Consider the following 14,221-nt stretch of genomic DNA (forward strand, 5'->3'; position numbering starts at 1 on the left):
CACAGATTTCACCATGTAGTTATTTTCCAAGGATGGCTATAACAACAAGTATTTTCCCTTTAGTCTTGTACAAATAGATTCTGGCTAATCTTTTTTAGGATTACTAAATGAGACAAAATGAAGCAGAAAAGTACTATTAATGTCAATGGAAATAGCATCAGCCTTTGCCTTATGCAGTGATTTGTAAGCAATGATAGCTCTGCTCATCCTCGCTTTCACAGCTGGGAGTCGGAAAGGTGCTGTGATGTGGAGTGGGGGGTGGGATCTGTACAGACTCCACTGCAAGTACCATTTTCCCCCAGATGGCACTAGCCAGCCCTCGTGCAAGCTGTCCTGTATTTCTTCCACTGGATAAAATCAGGGTATGCAGCCGGCTCAAGTCACATAAGCACAATACAACACTCTGCTTGACTGGAACGCCAGATACTGGGAAGCAAGCCTCTGGCTCACACGAAGAATTTTTATGGTATTCAAATGCTGCTTCCAGTTGCTAAGAAATTATTGCAGTGGCTTTCATTAGTGTATATAAGATTTTATTTCTTTATGAGGAAATAWTAAATGCCATGTGCTGTGGATAATTCCCCATGTTTATTTTTGCTGTTTGAAAAAGATGTGCTTAACTAGTACAGATTTCCTGGATAAAGTGATCAGACAGGCAAAGTTCTCAGATGTGTTTACCAGCAACATTACTTTTATCTATGAACAAAATGTTTTGTGTGGACTTGCTTCATGCTTTCAGAGAAGGAATCTGTAGGACACTTTTCTCTTGTTTGCTTTGTCTCTCATTCTGTCAAAAAAAGTGGGGCAGCTCTGTTAGGATTATATTCTGGTGTCTCTCTTAAATTTCCTGTCAGGTTAAGCTAAGTTCAGATGGCACTAGTACTGAATCTAAATACTGGTCTTTGTGAAATGGTTTTTTTGTTTTTTTTGTTTTTTTTTTAATTTTTTTTTCATTGGCACATATGTGGTGGTTGTGTTAATAGTAGAGTTTTCCATCCTTCTCCTAAAAAAGGATGTGACCAGCCCTTAAGTGTGCTTTTCCTAGACTCCACTGCATACTGTTGAATGGTCCCTATGGTGACAGTGCTGCAGTGAAACTAAAAACACAGCACTGAAATTCATCGCTACCAGGACCCTGCAGTTAATTCTCGTGTAGCCATACTACAAAAGGAGCTCTACAGTTACTAGCGTGCCTTGATATTTAGCTCTATAGTTAGCATTGCCGTGGGATGCTGGAATTTCATTTTAATGAAATCTTAAATCTCTTTTTGGCTGACTGCTGAATGGCTCTTTTGTTTACCTTTGCAGCGCGCGATGAGAACATGGCCACGTTCCGTGGCTCCGAATACCTTTGCTATGACCTGTCACAAAACCCCATCCAGAGCAGCAGYGATGAGATCACCCTGTCCTTCAAGACGTGGCAGCGCAACGGGCTCATCCTGCACACGGGCAAGTCGGCCGACTACGTCAACCTGGCCCTGAAAGACGGTGCGGTGTCCCTGGTCATTAACCTGGGGTCCGGGGCCTTTGAGGCCATTGTGGAGCCCGTCAATGGCAAGTTCAATGACAACGCGTGGCACGACGTTAAGGTGACACGCAACCTGCGGCAGGTAATGGTCAAGGGGAGAAAACGCTGGGGAGAATTTGGTTTTGTTTTATCGGGACAGGCAGATGGGAGAGAGTAATGGAGAAATGGGGAAGTTCAGTGGTATTGCTAGAGTTTTTCCACCTATTCTGGATCTTGGTGCCAAAAGGACAGTGAAAAAAATGTTAGTTGATGGGAATTTATCCCTGCTGCAATATCTTCATTTCCACTTTATTAATTTTATGTTTTTTTCTCAGTTTGATTTAATAATAAAAACTTGTGGCATAACTTTACTTTCATCTCCCTTTTCCTTTCTTCTTTTTCTGTTCTCCCTTTTTGATTTTATTATTTCCTTAATAATGATTCAATCTTATCAGTAATATTCTTGTTACATTTAATTACTGTGGGAACAGAGCCTATTTCCAACAGCCAACGCTCTATACCTCTCTCCTTTTTCTTTCAGTTTGRTTAATTGGTTTAACCATTGCCATGATGTCACAATTCTAATTCTGAAAGTCTTTTGTTTTTCTTTTCCTTTTCTTTTGTGTGTGCATATGAGTGTGCAGGTGTGCAGCCTGGTGGGTATGTGTGTAATTATTTTAACTTTATAGCTTTGGAATTAATTGGCTGGAGTCTCTCTGAGTCTTCTTGATTCTCTGTTCTTCTTTTCTTCTTTTTGTTTTTTTCCCCTTCTTTCTATAATGAGAATCTACTTTATTTCTTGTCTCTGCCTATGAGACTCTTCTGGCTGTGAGGACTGGAAAAGTGGAAGGATCAAAAAACCCCAAGCAAATTCAGATCAATCCAGCACACTACAATTCCACTTTGGAAAAGTTTTTCTGATTTTACCACTGTAATTTTGCACATCGACATGCTGCTTTTCCTAGCAGACAACTGTATCAGATGATCAGCTGTATCAGGTGATCAACAGACACCTGTATCAGGTATTTGGTAGTAGGCTAGTCTTAAAATCCTGAAGCCTTTCTCATGAAATATAAATTCAGACATAAATACATAATATAAAATTAAATAACCTTGCTCTGAAAGCTGGTAAATACATCAAGTCACTAAGGCCCATCCACTGCATGATAAATGAGGTTTACACGGTGAATAAGAGCTATTTGGTGCCTTGCTGATTGGTGGAGGAGCAGAGATAACTTGTAAACTAAGATTTAAAAATCAATTTGTGAATACAGTGTGACCTCTTTATTTTCTCATTAATGTCAATATTAGCACAACCTTTAATAGCTTTACCTAAGTTTATACAACATAATTTGAGGTCACATTTTACAGTAGCAAAGATCAAATGTGTCCGTCAGTATAGGATAATCAGTGCCAGGCATCAGAAACAGTCTCTACTAGTAGATGTCAGTAGGTAATTTTTCTGTTGGAGAATTTCATGACATTCTTTTCAATATTTGGGTTTGGGGATGAAGATTTTTATTTGTCTTTCCCATTTAAATCCCGGTATTTCTACATGCTTAGGGCTGAYGAAAAATGTGTCATCAAATTTTCATGAGACTACGGAGTTCTCACCTATGGAAAAAATCAATCTGTTTTCAATAGTTCTTATGCAGATGCAAATTCAATTTCTYATCCAGTGGATGGGTCTTAATGATCCTATTTTGTTCATCCATACAGCAGAGGAAGATGCACCAATTGGTCCAGGTTTGTCAGTCTGGGAAAGTCAGAATATATGGCTTTATTTGATGTGAGTTTTTTTTTTATTTTAAGTAGTTTCAGAACAGCTGGTCCTTGAATATCTCAGCAGAGSTTATTGGCCATTTTAGTTAATCATACTTTCTGTTTTTCGCTGGAAAATAATTTCAGTGGGCAAATRTGCCAGAAGCAAAATGAATCCTTGCTTCATGGCAGGATTGGTTTGGATCTTGAAGAAGCTGAATGTGAAGGATCACAAACAAAATTGTGGATGGGAAGCTGTCACATTCTTTTCTCAATGCTTTAGCCAGTGATTTTCAAATTGGCCCATAGAAGTGAACCAAGAAAATGGGAGTCTATGTCTTTTCATATTTGATGAGACCAGGGCAGCACTTTGGCGATTATTAGAAAGCATGTGGTCCCTTGCCAATTAAGCAGCACCTTAAATGTTTAATCCTCCTGATCTCTTCACTGTGAATGGTTTTAAGGGATCCTGAATTCTAAAAGTATCCAATTTGAGTGGGCAAGAGAGACGCTGTTTTAATGAGATGGATGTGCTCTTTCCAAAGAAAGGCCAGTCTTCAAATCAAATTATTTTTAATTAGCAGTGGTGATTTGGGTTCCAATTCTACAGTTAAACATGACTGAATACAACTCAACCAATAAATATCAGTAAGGCTGAATTTTTTTTTAGTCACCTTTTCCCTGGATGCTTGCATTTTAACTTTTGATCTGTCTCAAAATTAAGACGTTGACCCAGAACCTAAAGCTGCCCAAAAATTGGAATTGATGAGGCCTTGAGGCAAAGCAATTGTGATAGTCCCAAAAGCTGTCATCCAATATAATTTAGTATAACCTAAATTATTTTGTATGTAAAAGATTATTGGCTGTCTTTCCTGACATAAATTCACCTGTAATATTGAAACTTGACAGGTCTTATTTCCAGCTATGCTCATGTTTCCTAAAAAAAACCCCACTCCAAAACCAAACAAAAAAAAAAAATCCAGCAAAATGAGTTGCCTTTGAATGTTTTGAAGCTTTATAAGAAAATCAGTAGCCTCCTTTTAATTAGTTGAAAATATTGCACTGGAGATAAATATACTTCTCTCTAAAATAAACTTAAAAAGCAATAATTTAGAAATTCCAAGAATATTATCTAAATCTAAGCAATTCCAACTAAACGGACTATCAGCAGCTTCAGGATGCCATCTAATCTTTTCCTCTGCCTTTTTAAGGGCTAAGAGAAAGGGGAGGAGGATTTGCATAATTTTTGGCTGTTTCTAGAATTAGAGTGGAACTTTAAATAGTTGGACTTTTGCCCAGTACTTTTTGGAATTGTTAAATGTTTTGTAGCTAAGCTAGGAGAGTACTAAGGGCTGCTTTTTTTTTAGATCAAATGACTATAACAGCAGTTAATCTCCTTAGAGACAAACCAAGTGAATGCGCAGATTCCCTTGAGTARTGATTGTTAATGTCAAAGCAAATCTCCTTGTTTATTTATCTTATTATTTCAGTTAAAACTAAGCCCTCTTTCTGCCTTGTGAGAACCTTTACTTAGAAATAGGATCATGGCTGCATTTTACTGGGGCTTTCAGAGCRTGTTTGGGGCACTGTGATCTGGTGGGAGGAGGAGGAGAAGAGACTGAAAGTCAGACTTGTTGTGTCTGTCTTCATGTCTTCTGCTGACACTCCATCTTGTTTTTAGCATGCTCTTCTCCCTGTCCCAAATTTCAACTCCCTCGTTCRTAAAAATAAATTTACTAATGCAACATTTTGCTGTAAGAATTCCTTGGTGAGGAATTCAGGAGTTTGTGCTGATTTTACCCAAGTACAGAATATGATATTTGTTTAATTCCCATTGGAAAATAACCTTGGGACTTTATGCTCAATGCCACAAAGTCTTCACAAACTTACATCCCTAGTCAATGTACAACTCTGAAGACTGCAAGCAGATGGTTTTTACATGAGGCACTGTAGATCTTGTGTAATTTAGAGTAGTTCTTGCCAGCTTCAATCACAATGGAACAAGGACCTGGAGCTTCCACAGGCTCCCCTTCCCTATTAACACTGAAGCTAATCACAATGCAAAATCTGCTATAAAGATATTTAGTTCCTCARCTGCTAAAAAGCAAATAAGAAGCAATGTGTAAGTTCAAACAATTGGCATCTGCATGCCTTGGGACAGGCTAAAGAAGCATCTGTAAAGTTCTGCTAAACCAAACTGACTGGTAAATTCTCCTAGCTTCTGTGTAACAGAGATGGAGTGTAACAGGAGGGATGCTAAATCCTGTCAACCTTCTGTCTTCAACCTGGACACAAACAACACAATTCTYGCTACACACTTCCTCGACACGTTTCTCCTGCACTAGGAGAGGTTCAATTCCTCTATCTTGGATGACAGAAGTGAGCTACAGGCAAACAGCCAAACACAGGCATTGTCATGTGCTCCTCCTGAAAGTCACAAACTCAGCTGCTGTAAAGAAACCAGCAGACTGGRAAACTTGGAAGGAAGACACAGAGTCTTGGGCTCATCTTCATCTGTATCCCCCAGCCAAAGGAAATACTGKCCTGCTTGTGATACTCTGCAACACTTGAGGGTAGTGAGGCTTGGAAGAGGAGCAGGCATGTAGGTGGGTGGTGTGGGTGGAAGAATGGAGTCTTGGTTGGGTTTGTGCTGAAGGGGCAAACTGTGTGATGTGTGCTGAACCGTGTACCTCTCTGTGAGTAACCTTATTTGAGGGAAACACCTTGATGGRCATTTGAAGAGTAAGTATTGCACTGTTTTAATTTTACTTCTGGATAATGTGTCCGAGGGKTGAAGTTAATGACTAATACCAGGGTGGGAAGAGTAGGCAGCCCCCTCTTTCTTTACAGTCTAGATGGCATGGTTCCCCATAGAGTCCTGGTCATATTGTCCTCTTTCTCACTTTGTGTGTCTCAGGTGCCCCACGCCTTTTTTTGARAAACTAACACTAGACCATTCATGCAATGTGTCATTTTTACTAACCAACTAATGTACTAACACCCTAACGACTCATCTTTGCTTTTAGTTATTTTAATTAACAATCGTTCTGTTCACGATTTTTTAATTTCCTTTCTTCCCCCTTTTCCGCAAAGCACTCAGGCATTGGACACGCTATGGTAAACAAACTACATTGTCTGGTAGATATCATTCTTATTGTCTCTTTTTTTGGGTTTGCCGTGTGTTACCTGCCTTCTCCTCTCCCTACCCGCTCTTTTCCCCTGCTCCTTTATACTTACTGCTTCCTTTAATTTTATTCTAATTTCATTAAAAACACTTTTTTCCCCCTTCCTTTTTTTTTCTTTTTTTTTTTTTTTCCTTCTTTTTGAATAGAAAAACGAGCATCAAAAGCAACTAACACAACTATTCTGGAAATGGGGTTTGGACATATCTTTCATTGTTTTCTTCACCTCTGTCTTTAGTCCCTCTTTTCCTATCTAGTGATAAATTGTTGGGCTTTTTTGTCCCTTCTTTTTGAATTTAGTTTGCTTTTGCTTTTGTTTTTATTTGGCTTTTTTTAATTGGCTTTTAGTTTGCTTTTTTTTTTTTTTTTTTTTTTTTTTTTTTTTTTTTTTTTTTTTTTTTTACTGTGAAGGTTTCTAGATCAGAACCATTGCAGGGCCTCTAGTCCGTGGTGGTGAAGGCTCTCTTTTTCTCTCACTCTTTTGTTGTGGCAATGGCTATTACAGGCAAACTGGCCAGAGTTGTCCTCTTTCTCCTGATTTTCCCCCACTTCCGTCCCTCTGCTTTCTCTCCTCCTTCTCCCTCTTGCTCTCTGTCTCACTTTCTCTCTCTCTCTCTGACCTCTACCTGCGTGGCCAACAGGAGCTCAGCCGGTGTTTGTTTCAGTACACACTCTGCATGGCATGTCCACGTCTGGTGACTCGCCCGCCTCCTCCTGGCCTCCATCTGTTTTCCTCCATCTTCCCTTGAAACCACTAACAACATCTAAGCAAAACACATAAAATTCACTTCCTCCTCTCCCACCCTCTCCTTCTGTCACCTTTCACCTTCCATGTGTTTGTGGTTAGAGATTTTGGGGACATTTCTGTTTGGTTTTGAGTTTTTTTTGTTATGGCRTTTGTTTGGTATTTTTATTTTTGATTGCATGTGAGTGTGAAATTGTTTTTCCTCCCTTTTCTTCTCCTTTCTTTTTTGGTTTTTCCCTGCCATCTTTCTGGGCCTCAAATATATTGGCATGACATGTCAAAGTGCAGTGTGTGCACGCTTTGTATCCTCTTTCTTTCTCATRTCTGCTTCTATCATATTTATTGGTGCATTGATTTCTTTTGATTTATTTTATTTTGATTTATTTTCTGCTTATATTTTGGTTATGGGTTAGTTCGTAATTTTTTTTCAATTTATTTTTTCCTTTTTTTTCTTTTAGTTTTTTGTTTTTGTTTGTGGTGGGTGGTGGGTGTGTGTCTCTCCAGGTACATGGCATGCACATCCATAATGTATCGAAAGTGAGATCCCTCTCCCCCTATCCCTGAATGCATGACCGTCAGTGTGCCGTGAGCAAAAGAAACTTAAAAAATAAAAAATACCAACCTTGTCTTCATTAGTGTTTTTTTTTTTTTTACTAACAACCATAACTAACTGTAATCATTAAAATAAATTCTAATTATTCATAAAATCAGCTAATAAGAGAAATGTCTTTCAAGTACAGTTATATTTTCTGGCCTGAATTGATGGAAAGCATCTGGATGGATAGGATGCTGGGTAAGCCTGAGAGTGCTGATGCACAGGAAAGGAGAGAAGCAGATGCTGAAGCATTTCTCTGTGGGAAAATCAGACCAGAAAATAGAGCTCGACTGAAGTTAAAAAAAAAAAGCATACCAAATCTCAACAAAATCCTTAATAAAACTGGCATAAAATTGTAGGGGAGGTAAGTTGTTCTGTTCAGGATTGTAAGGTCATTGCTGGGATTTTCTTTGTCCGTTGTGTCCCTCAAACAGGTGACAATCTCTGTGGATGGCATCCTTACCACCACGGGCTACACACAGGAGGACTACACCATGCTGGGCTCGGATGACTTCTTTTATGTGGGAGGGAGCCCCAGCACTGCTGATTTACCTGGGTCTCCAGTAAGCAATAACTTCATGGGCTGCCTCAAAGAGGTAACTATTTCAAATTAATTCTTATTTCTGTGCTTTTGATTTGTTAAAGTCATCACTCTTTTCTGCCTTACACAATGAATGTTTAATTTTATACTGATAACTGCAACAGCTCTGCAAGGAAAAACTTGTCATTCAGGTGGACACAAGGCTGGAAAAGCGTGAGTTTAAGGACAAAAGTGCTTGGATTACAGAAAAAATGCTTGTGATAGTAGGAGAGGTGACTTCTCTAAACCATTAGCCCTTCAGATGAAAGCATTACTGTCTTCTAGGCACTGAGGCAATAGCCATTATAAAAAGACAAATGACCTCTGGTTACTAAGTAGCATTTTGAGATGAAAAAATCATAAYCAGAAGCTTATTTAGGATACATTTTAAGGTTCTGGATTTCACCTAGGAGTATAGTTAGATCTGAATTTCCCAGGAAGATACAGAAATAGAATAAAACAGAAAAATGAAAGTTGAAGATAGAATAAAAAGTGTAAATTTTGCAAGGAGAGTGCRGTGTGAGGGTGTAATGGAGGTGTGGCAATCATGTGGCACATGGACATCAAGTGTTATGATTATTGAGAGATGTCTCTCCRCTAATTAAAGTGCAAATGAAACCATATGCTGAAATCAGTAGTGTGGATTTTATTGGACAATAAAATGTGAGGTAGAGAGATAGAAAGAAGCAGAAAAGTGAGAAACAGATTAGCAGAAGAGAGTCACCACCCACACATCCAGTGGTGGCCTGTTGGTCCTTCTTCACCTTGGGCTTCTGAGTCGTGGGGTCCCTGAGGTCACTCAAAACTTTTCAGTACTTATATATCTTTGCAAACCAAAGAATGCTCACTGGTTACACACTTTTATTTTATTGATTAAATGATTGCCTCACTTCTAATGCTAGTTAGTCCCATGCTCAGTTCTTTCTGGTTTTTTTTTTCAGTTGGTGGGTTCCTTGGGTTTCTGGGTTGTGAGTTGGTGGTCGCAATCTCCTCTGATGGAAGGAGAGGCCTTTTACCAGTCTGAGCTGATTCAGCACAGACACTTCTTTTGGGGCCCGTAAATTCAGCTTTCTTTATGTCCATTATCAGTTATACATTCTTCTCTCATAGCTTTGTTTACCTTCCCCTAGGCTTGAGATAACACTTGCACAATAGAACCGCCTCTATCTTATCGCAAGTTCTCGGTCATGGTGGTTTAATTTAAGTCCAAACTCCCGGTATCCATGGAAGCATATTTGGGGAGGGGGTTGGAATGTGGGGGTGGCCTTCAGTGCTCATAGATTCCATCTGTCCCATCACTTGGGGTGATCTGTGTTTGAGCAGTGATATGTGCAGGAGARGTTGCTTTTTTACAAAGTGGGAAGTTTTGTCTGGATGCATTACCCAGGATGTGCTGACCAGATCTCATCTCTGCCTGGAGTTAGTGCCATCCTGTCACTCACTTTTGTACTTATCTCATGGCAAAGTCATTCTGTGGCCGTAACAGTGTTTGAGATAGGCAACTGTGATCCTTAAATCCTTACACTTTGTTGGTAAGTTTGTGCACTTGAGTGGCTGCATTGGTCAGGAAGAGCTAGCTGGGTCTGAAAACGGTGTTGTCTCATTGTGGCTGGCTGCACTTGTCACACAGTTCATCTACAACTGTGAGAAAATTCACACATGGATAATACAGATTGGACTGCCTGGCTAGCAGCAGAGATCAGAATACTGATCCTTGGGRAAAAAATCCCAAACAAAACAATTAAAAAAAAGATGAGTTCTCAGTCCAAATCCCAAAATTGGTAGTTTAAACAAACAGTTTAGTTTTGGTGCTGCCTCATAGTCATCTTTTGTCTTCTTTCTCCTCTCTTCTAATATAATTTGCGATTATCACTGTGATTAATGGGGATACAGATATTAATGTGTCCACAATGTGTTATTAAAAGTTTACTGAAAAACAAGCTTAAGTTTTCTGTCAGACAGTTTCTTAGCTAGCCTGGAATAGGAGTTTCTTGCAAGAGTTTTCTCACTAAGGTTGTGATTCTGAAGTAATGCTGTTTAYCATAGGGTGTGACTTCGTGGATATAATTTTATTTGCAGCCCAGAGGGTTGTCACAATGTCCTCTTTGTATGAACATTTAATATTAGAGGGAAGGCAGAGCTGAGATTTCATAGAGGAACCATGAAAACAGCAGTGCTGAGCTAGATGTTGTTCTGTGGCTGTAACTGCCTTGACAAGTCATCATCCTACTGATGCTCGACTCGTGGTGTCAGGGTTTGTATGTTTTGTGCCAGTCCTCTGATGTGAGGAAGAGCTGTCAAGAGTCTGAAGCTGCTCTCCTGCCTGACCTCTGAAGGGATGCACATATGCTGGGGAAGAGYGTGTGAGCATTGTGTATAGGAAATGAAACTTCACTGCTTGAATGCAAACTGTCAGAGATCAAATCCTCCTGGTTACATCTGTAGAGCCTTGGGCCTGATTTTCCTAGGCACTGAGCATCCCAGTTTGATTGAAATCAGGAAAAGATACAGCTTCTTAGTGTCTCTTTAAATCAGGATCTTAATTTTATTTATGGATGCTATGAACATAACACTTAGCAGAGGCCATTTTTATGTGCTCTAAGTCAAGCCAATGGAGCAAACAAAGCAATGACAAGAAAATCTCAGCAGCTTTATTATTTATATAATCATTTGTATTCTATTAGCTTGCACAGTGTGCTAAGAGCTGCCAACACCATCGTCCCAGGCTCATAATGCTCTGAGAGAAGAAAAACTCAAGCAACCACTTAAAAATAAGAGGAAGAAAACAGATAATCAGAATGTGCTTTGTAATCTTCACTTGACTAGGCCGTGACAGGAGATGTGTATGAGCAGATGTCTTGACTTGCTGGCTGCTTTAGAACTATAGACTCCTGAAAAGCAACCAACTTATAGCAGTGGTGGAGTAATGCTTTCAGCCAGCTTTGATCCTGGAGGAGTCAGAGCTGAGTTAGTGCAKTGCTTGAGTGCTTAAAATGTGTCTGGATCCAGAACCAGGTACCAAGAACTTTACTTGGCTTTCTGCATAGCTTGTCAGCATATGTCATAAATTAGTCCCTGTAGCTTATGTTTTTTCCTCTGTGGCCAAAAAGGATGCTCAGTCTCTCATTAGCCAGTACTGGAGGAGCTCGGGTTTATACGAAAAGTATGCTAGGATTAGAAAGTTAGATGAAGGGGTAAGATAGATTAATAGCCAATACTGTTCCTCTCAGTTTATGCTTTCTAGTAGAGCAATGCTCTTCTTTCATAGTAAAGTCCAGCTGTGTAATTGCCTGTTACCAGAGACATGGCACACCCCTGAGTGGGTTGCACTGTTTGTAATGGTGGAGAACATCCTGCCAAACCCTGTGCTGATCTCTTGGAGGTGTTAAAGCAGAATGGTCTATTCCTACTCCTCTGCASTCATTCAAGAGTGCCTCTAGGGGTGTGTCACTTTCCTAGGAAGGCAAAGAGATTTATGCAGATTTTGAGGTGGAACTTACAGCCTTTSCCCCGTAATCTCTTGTATGTCATCTAGACTGCATCAGTCTGAGAGTGCACCAACCAAATTGCTCATGTCAGGGCTAAGAGGGCTCCTTGAGTGGAGCACTGCMTTCCCACTTCCTGAGAGATGACATGCAGCTGCTGGAGTGCCGAGGGGCACAGTGCCCAATGCCCATCTCTGCCCCTTCRCAGCAGGAAGGGACTGCTCCACTCCACGGGGATGGTGGGAGGAGGGGCAGCTCTTCCTGTGAGCAGCATCTAAGCCTTGCCTAAAGGGAATTGGAGGGTATAAGAACGTGTTCTTAACAAGGAACTTAGAGTCTCAGAGCCCCGCTGCTGTAGTGCCTATATAATATTTCCTAAAATTAATGTAAATATCTAATTATCTAGATAATGTTTCTTTAGGTCAGACAATTTTTCACCTAATGGTACCTCCTTTCACCATAGAATACATGCCCACATCTCCTTTCCCTTGTGGCCACAGGTTTTAACTGAACAGATGCTACTAAGTTGCTAGCAGTAATACACCTAAATAATAAATTCAAGTAATGATGTGTAGTTCAGATCGGGATTTTTCCTCTATTTTCATCAAAATTAAAGATTTCTCCATGTGTGGTAAACTATGCTTGGTTTGCATTTCCCCATAGCCATGCTGTCAGTGTTGCAGTATACCTGACATTGTAATGAGGGAACAAGACTGGAAAACAGAGGTAACTTTCTGCATGAAAACTTTAAAAGACATCATATGCAAATAGGGTAGTACACAGACATGAAATACGGACATTTCAGTCTAGTTGCGTAGAATCTAAGGCTTTTTGGACCTTCATTCTTAAGATTAATAATTCCAGAGGAAATCTGGGGGCAGGTGGGTATATTTGTATTTCCTGTCATGGATGAAACCAGATATAGAGATGGGATAGGAGAAGATGCAGGAACTCATCTTGAGACAATTGAGCAGAAATATTTTTAATGGGTGTCAGGGAAGCTGTGACAGTGCCTTAACAGATGGTGATTGTTAAACAGGGACTGAAGGTGGAGAGGGAAAAATATCCATTAATGGGTTTATGACACCTGTATGGCCAGAAAGAGTTAGGACAAGAAAGRTGACAAGAAACAGCTGTTTTTTGCATGTAATGAAGGACCTCAGGGAGRACATTTCAGTAATCAGGGATGGAGATAGAAAGTGGCAGGGTGGGAAGTTTAGCTGTGTGGGCAAAGAGGGGAAAATGGTATTTCAATATCCAATTGCTAGGGGAGGGAATGAATCCGAATATTTCCTAGGATTAGGGAGCCAGCCATTCAGATTTAATTTACTTGGAGCAGGATTTAAACAGTGCAGATGGAGATGCTTTAGAAGAGCCTGAGGTGGTCCCTAGAGAATGGATAGTCATGAGAGAATTTATGAAATCTTCACATTTTTCTATCAATGCTTTATTAAAATCTCAATTCTGAAAAATGTTGATTGGTACTAACAGCCTGATGGAAGCAGTGAGGCTTGCATATGGGTGGAATATGGCAGAAATTATTACAGGGGTCAGGCACCATCTGGCCATGATGGGAGAAAGCTGTGAAAGCTTAGATAATTTCTGTCTGCAATTTAACATCTAGCAGCCAGATTTCAAAGTGATTCATGAATGTGTCCAGTTGTTCTGTGTACATCTTGGATGCTATCTGCAAGCCAGGTCTTTTTCAGGACTATTTGATGTGCAGTGATGATGTGGTTTCTGTCTGGGGATGAATTTTTCTGACTGCAGTGTCCCACTTGGGAGGAGGCAAAAGGTGARGATGGAAGGCAGCCCAAAACTGGAGGCAGAGAAAAATAGCAAAACAGGCAGAGACAGACAGTTTTAGTTGTTAGAGCCCCTCCCTAAGCCCAAAAGCTTTTGGGTGCCCAAGATCCTCTTCCAGAGCAGTGATTTTACAGAGCCCCAGGAATGCTTAAGAGGAGAGTCAGGAATCAGCAGTGTGGGGATTGCACTGAGGTACAGCAGAGGAAGTTACCCCATGAATGGCACTAATTGCCCACATGTTAATCCAGTAGTGCTGCTCCAGCTGTCCTATTGTGTTTGGGCCTGTCTGCCTCCTGTGTGTATAACCTAGTGAATGGAATATTTGAAAAAGAAGGGGAGAGGCTAATGGCACTATGTAGAAGCAGACAAAGCATGGCCAAAGGTTGAATATGATTCCACTCCTCAAAACATTACTTGTTCTTAATCTTGGTATCTCATTACAATTCTCTGCCAGAGCATTCCAGATAGACTGGATGATGATTGTGRCCCTGATTCCTAAGATTCCATATCCAGAAGTCTGTAAGGTTTTTGGTTGCCCCTCACTCTTAAACTTCCAACTG

The 14,221-nt window shown here is 40.2% G+C and overlaps 1 protein-coding gene across 1 annotated transcript in view; it reads left to right on the plus strand.

Moving 5' to 3' along the window:
• Positions 1-14,221, plus strand: part of NRXN3 (neurexin 3) — an 888,791-nt gene that overhangs the window by 189,667 nt on the left and 684,903 nt on the right. Inside the window, exons 2-3 of the mRNA XM_057380707.1 lie at positions 1,309-1,610; positions 8,225-8,386. Of these exons, the coding sequence (XP_057236690.1) occupies positions 1,309-1,610; positions 8,225-8,386 (464 nt within the window). The remainder of the gene's footprint in view (positions 1-1,308; positions 1,611-8,224; positions 8,387-14,221) is intronic.

The sequence above is a fragment of the Malurus melanocephalus genome, unplaced genomic scaffold, assembly GCF_030028575.1.
Source record: "Malurus melanocephalus ecotype Western Australia unplaced genomic scaffold, MMel_1.1 scaffold_0, whole genome shotgun sequence".
Taxonomy (NCBI): domain Eukaryota; kingdom Metazoa; phylum Chordata; class Aves; order Passeriformes; family Maluridae; genus Malurus; species Malurus melanocephalus.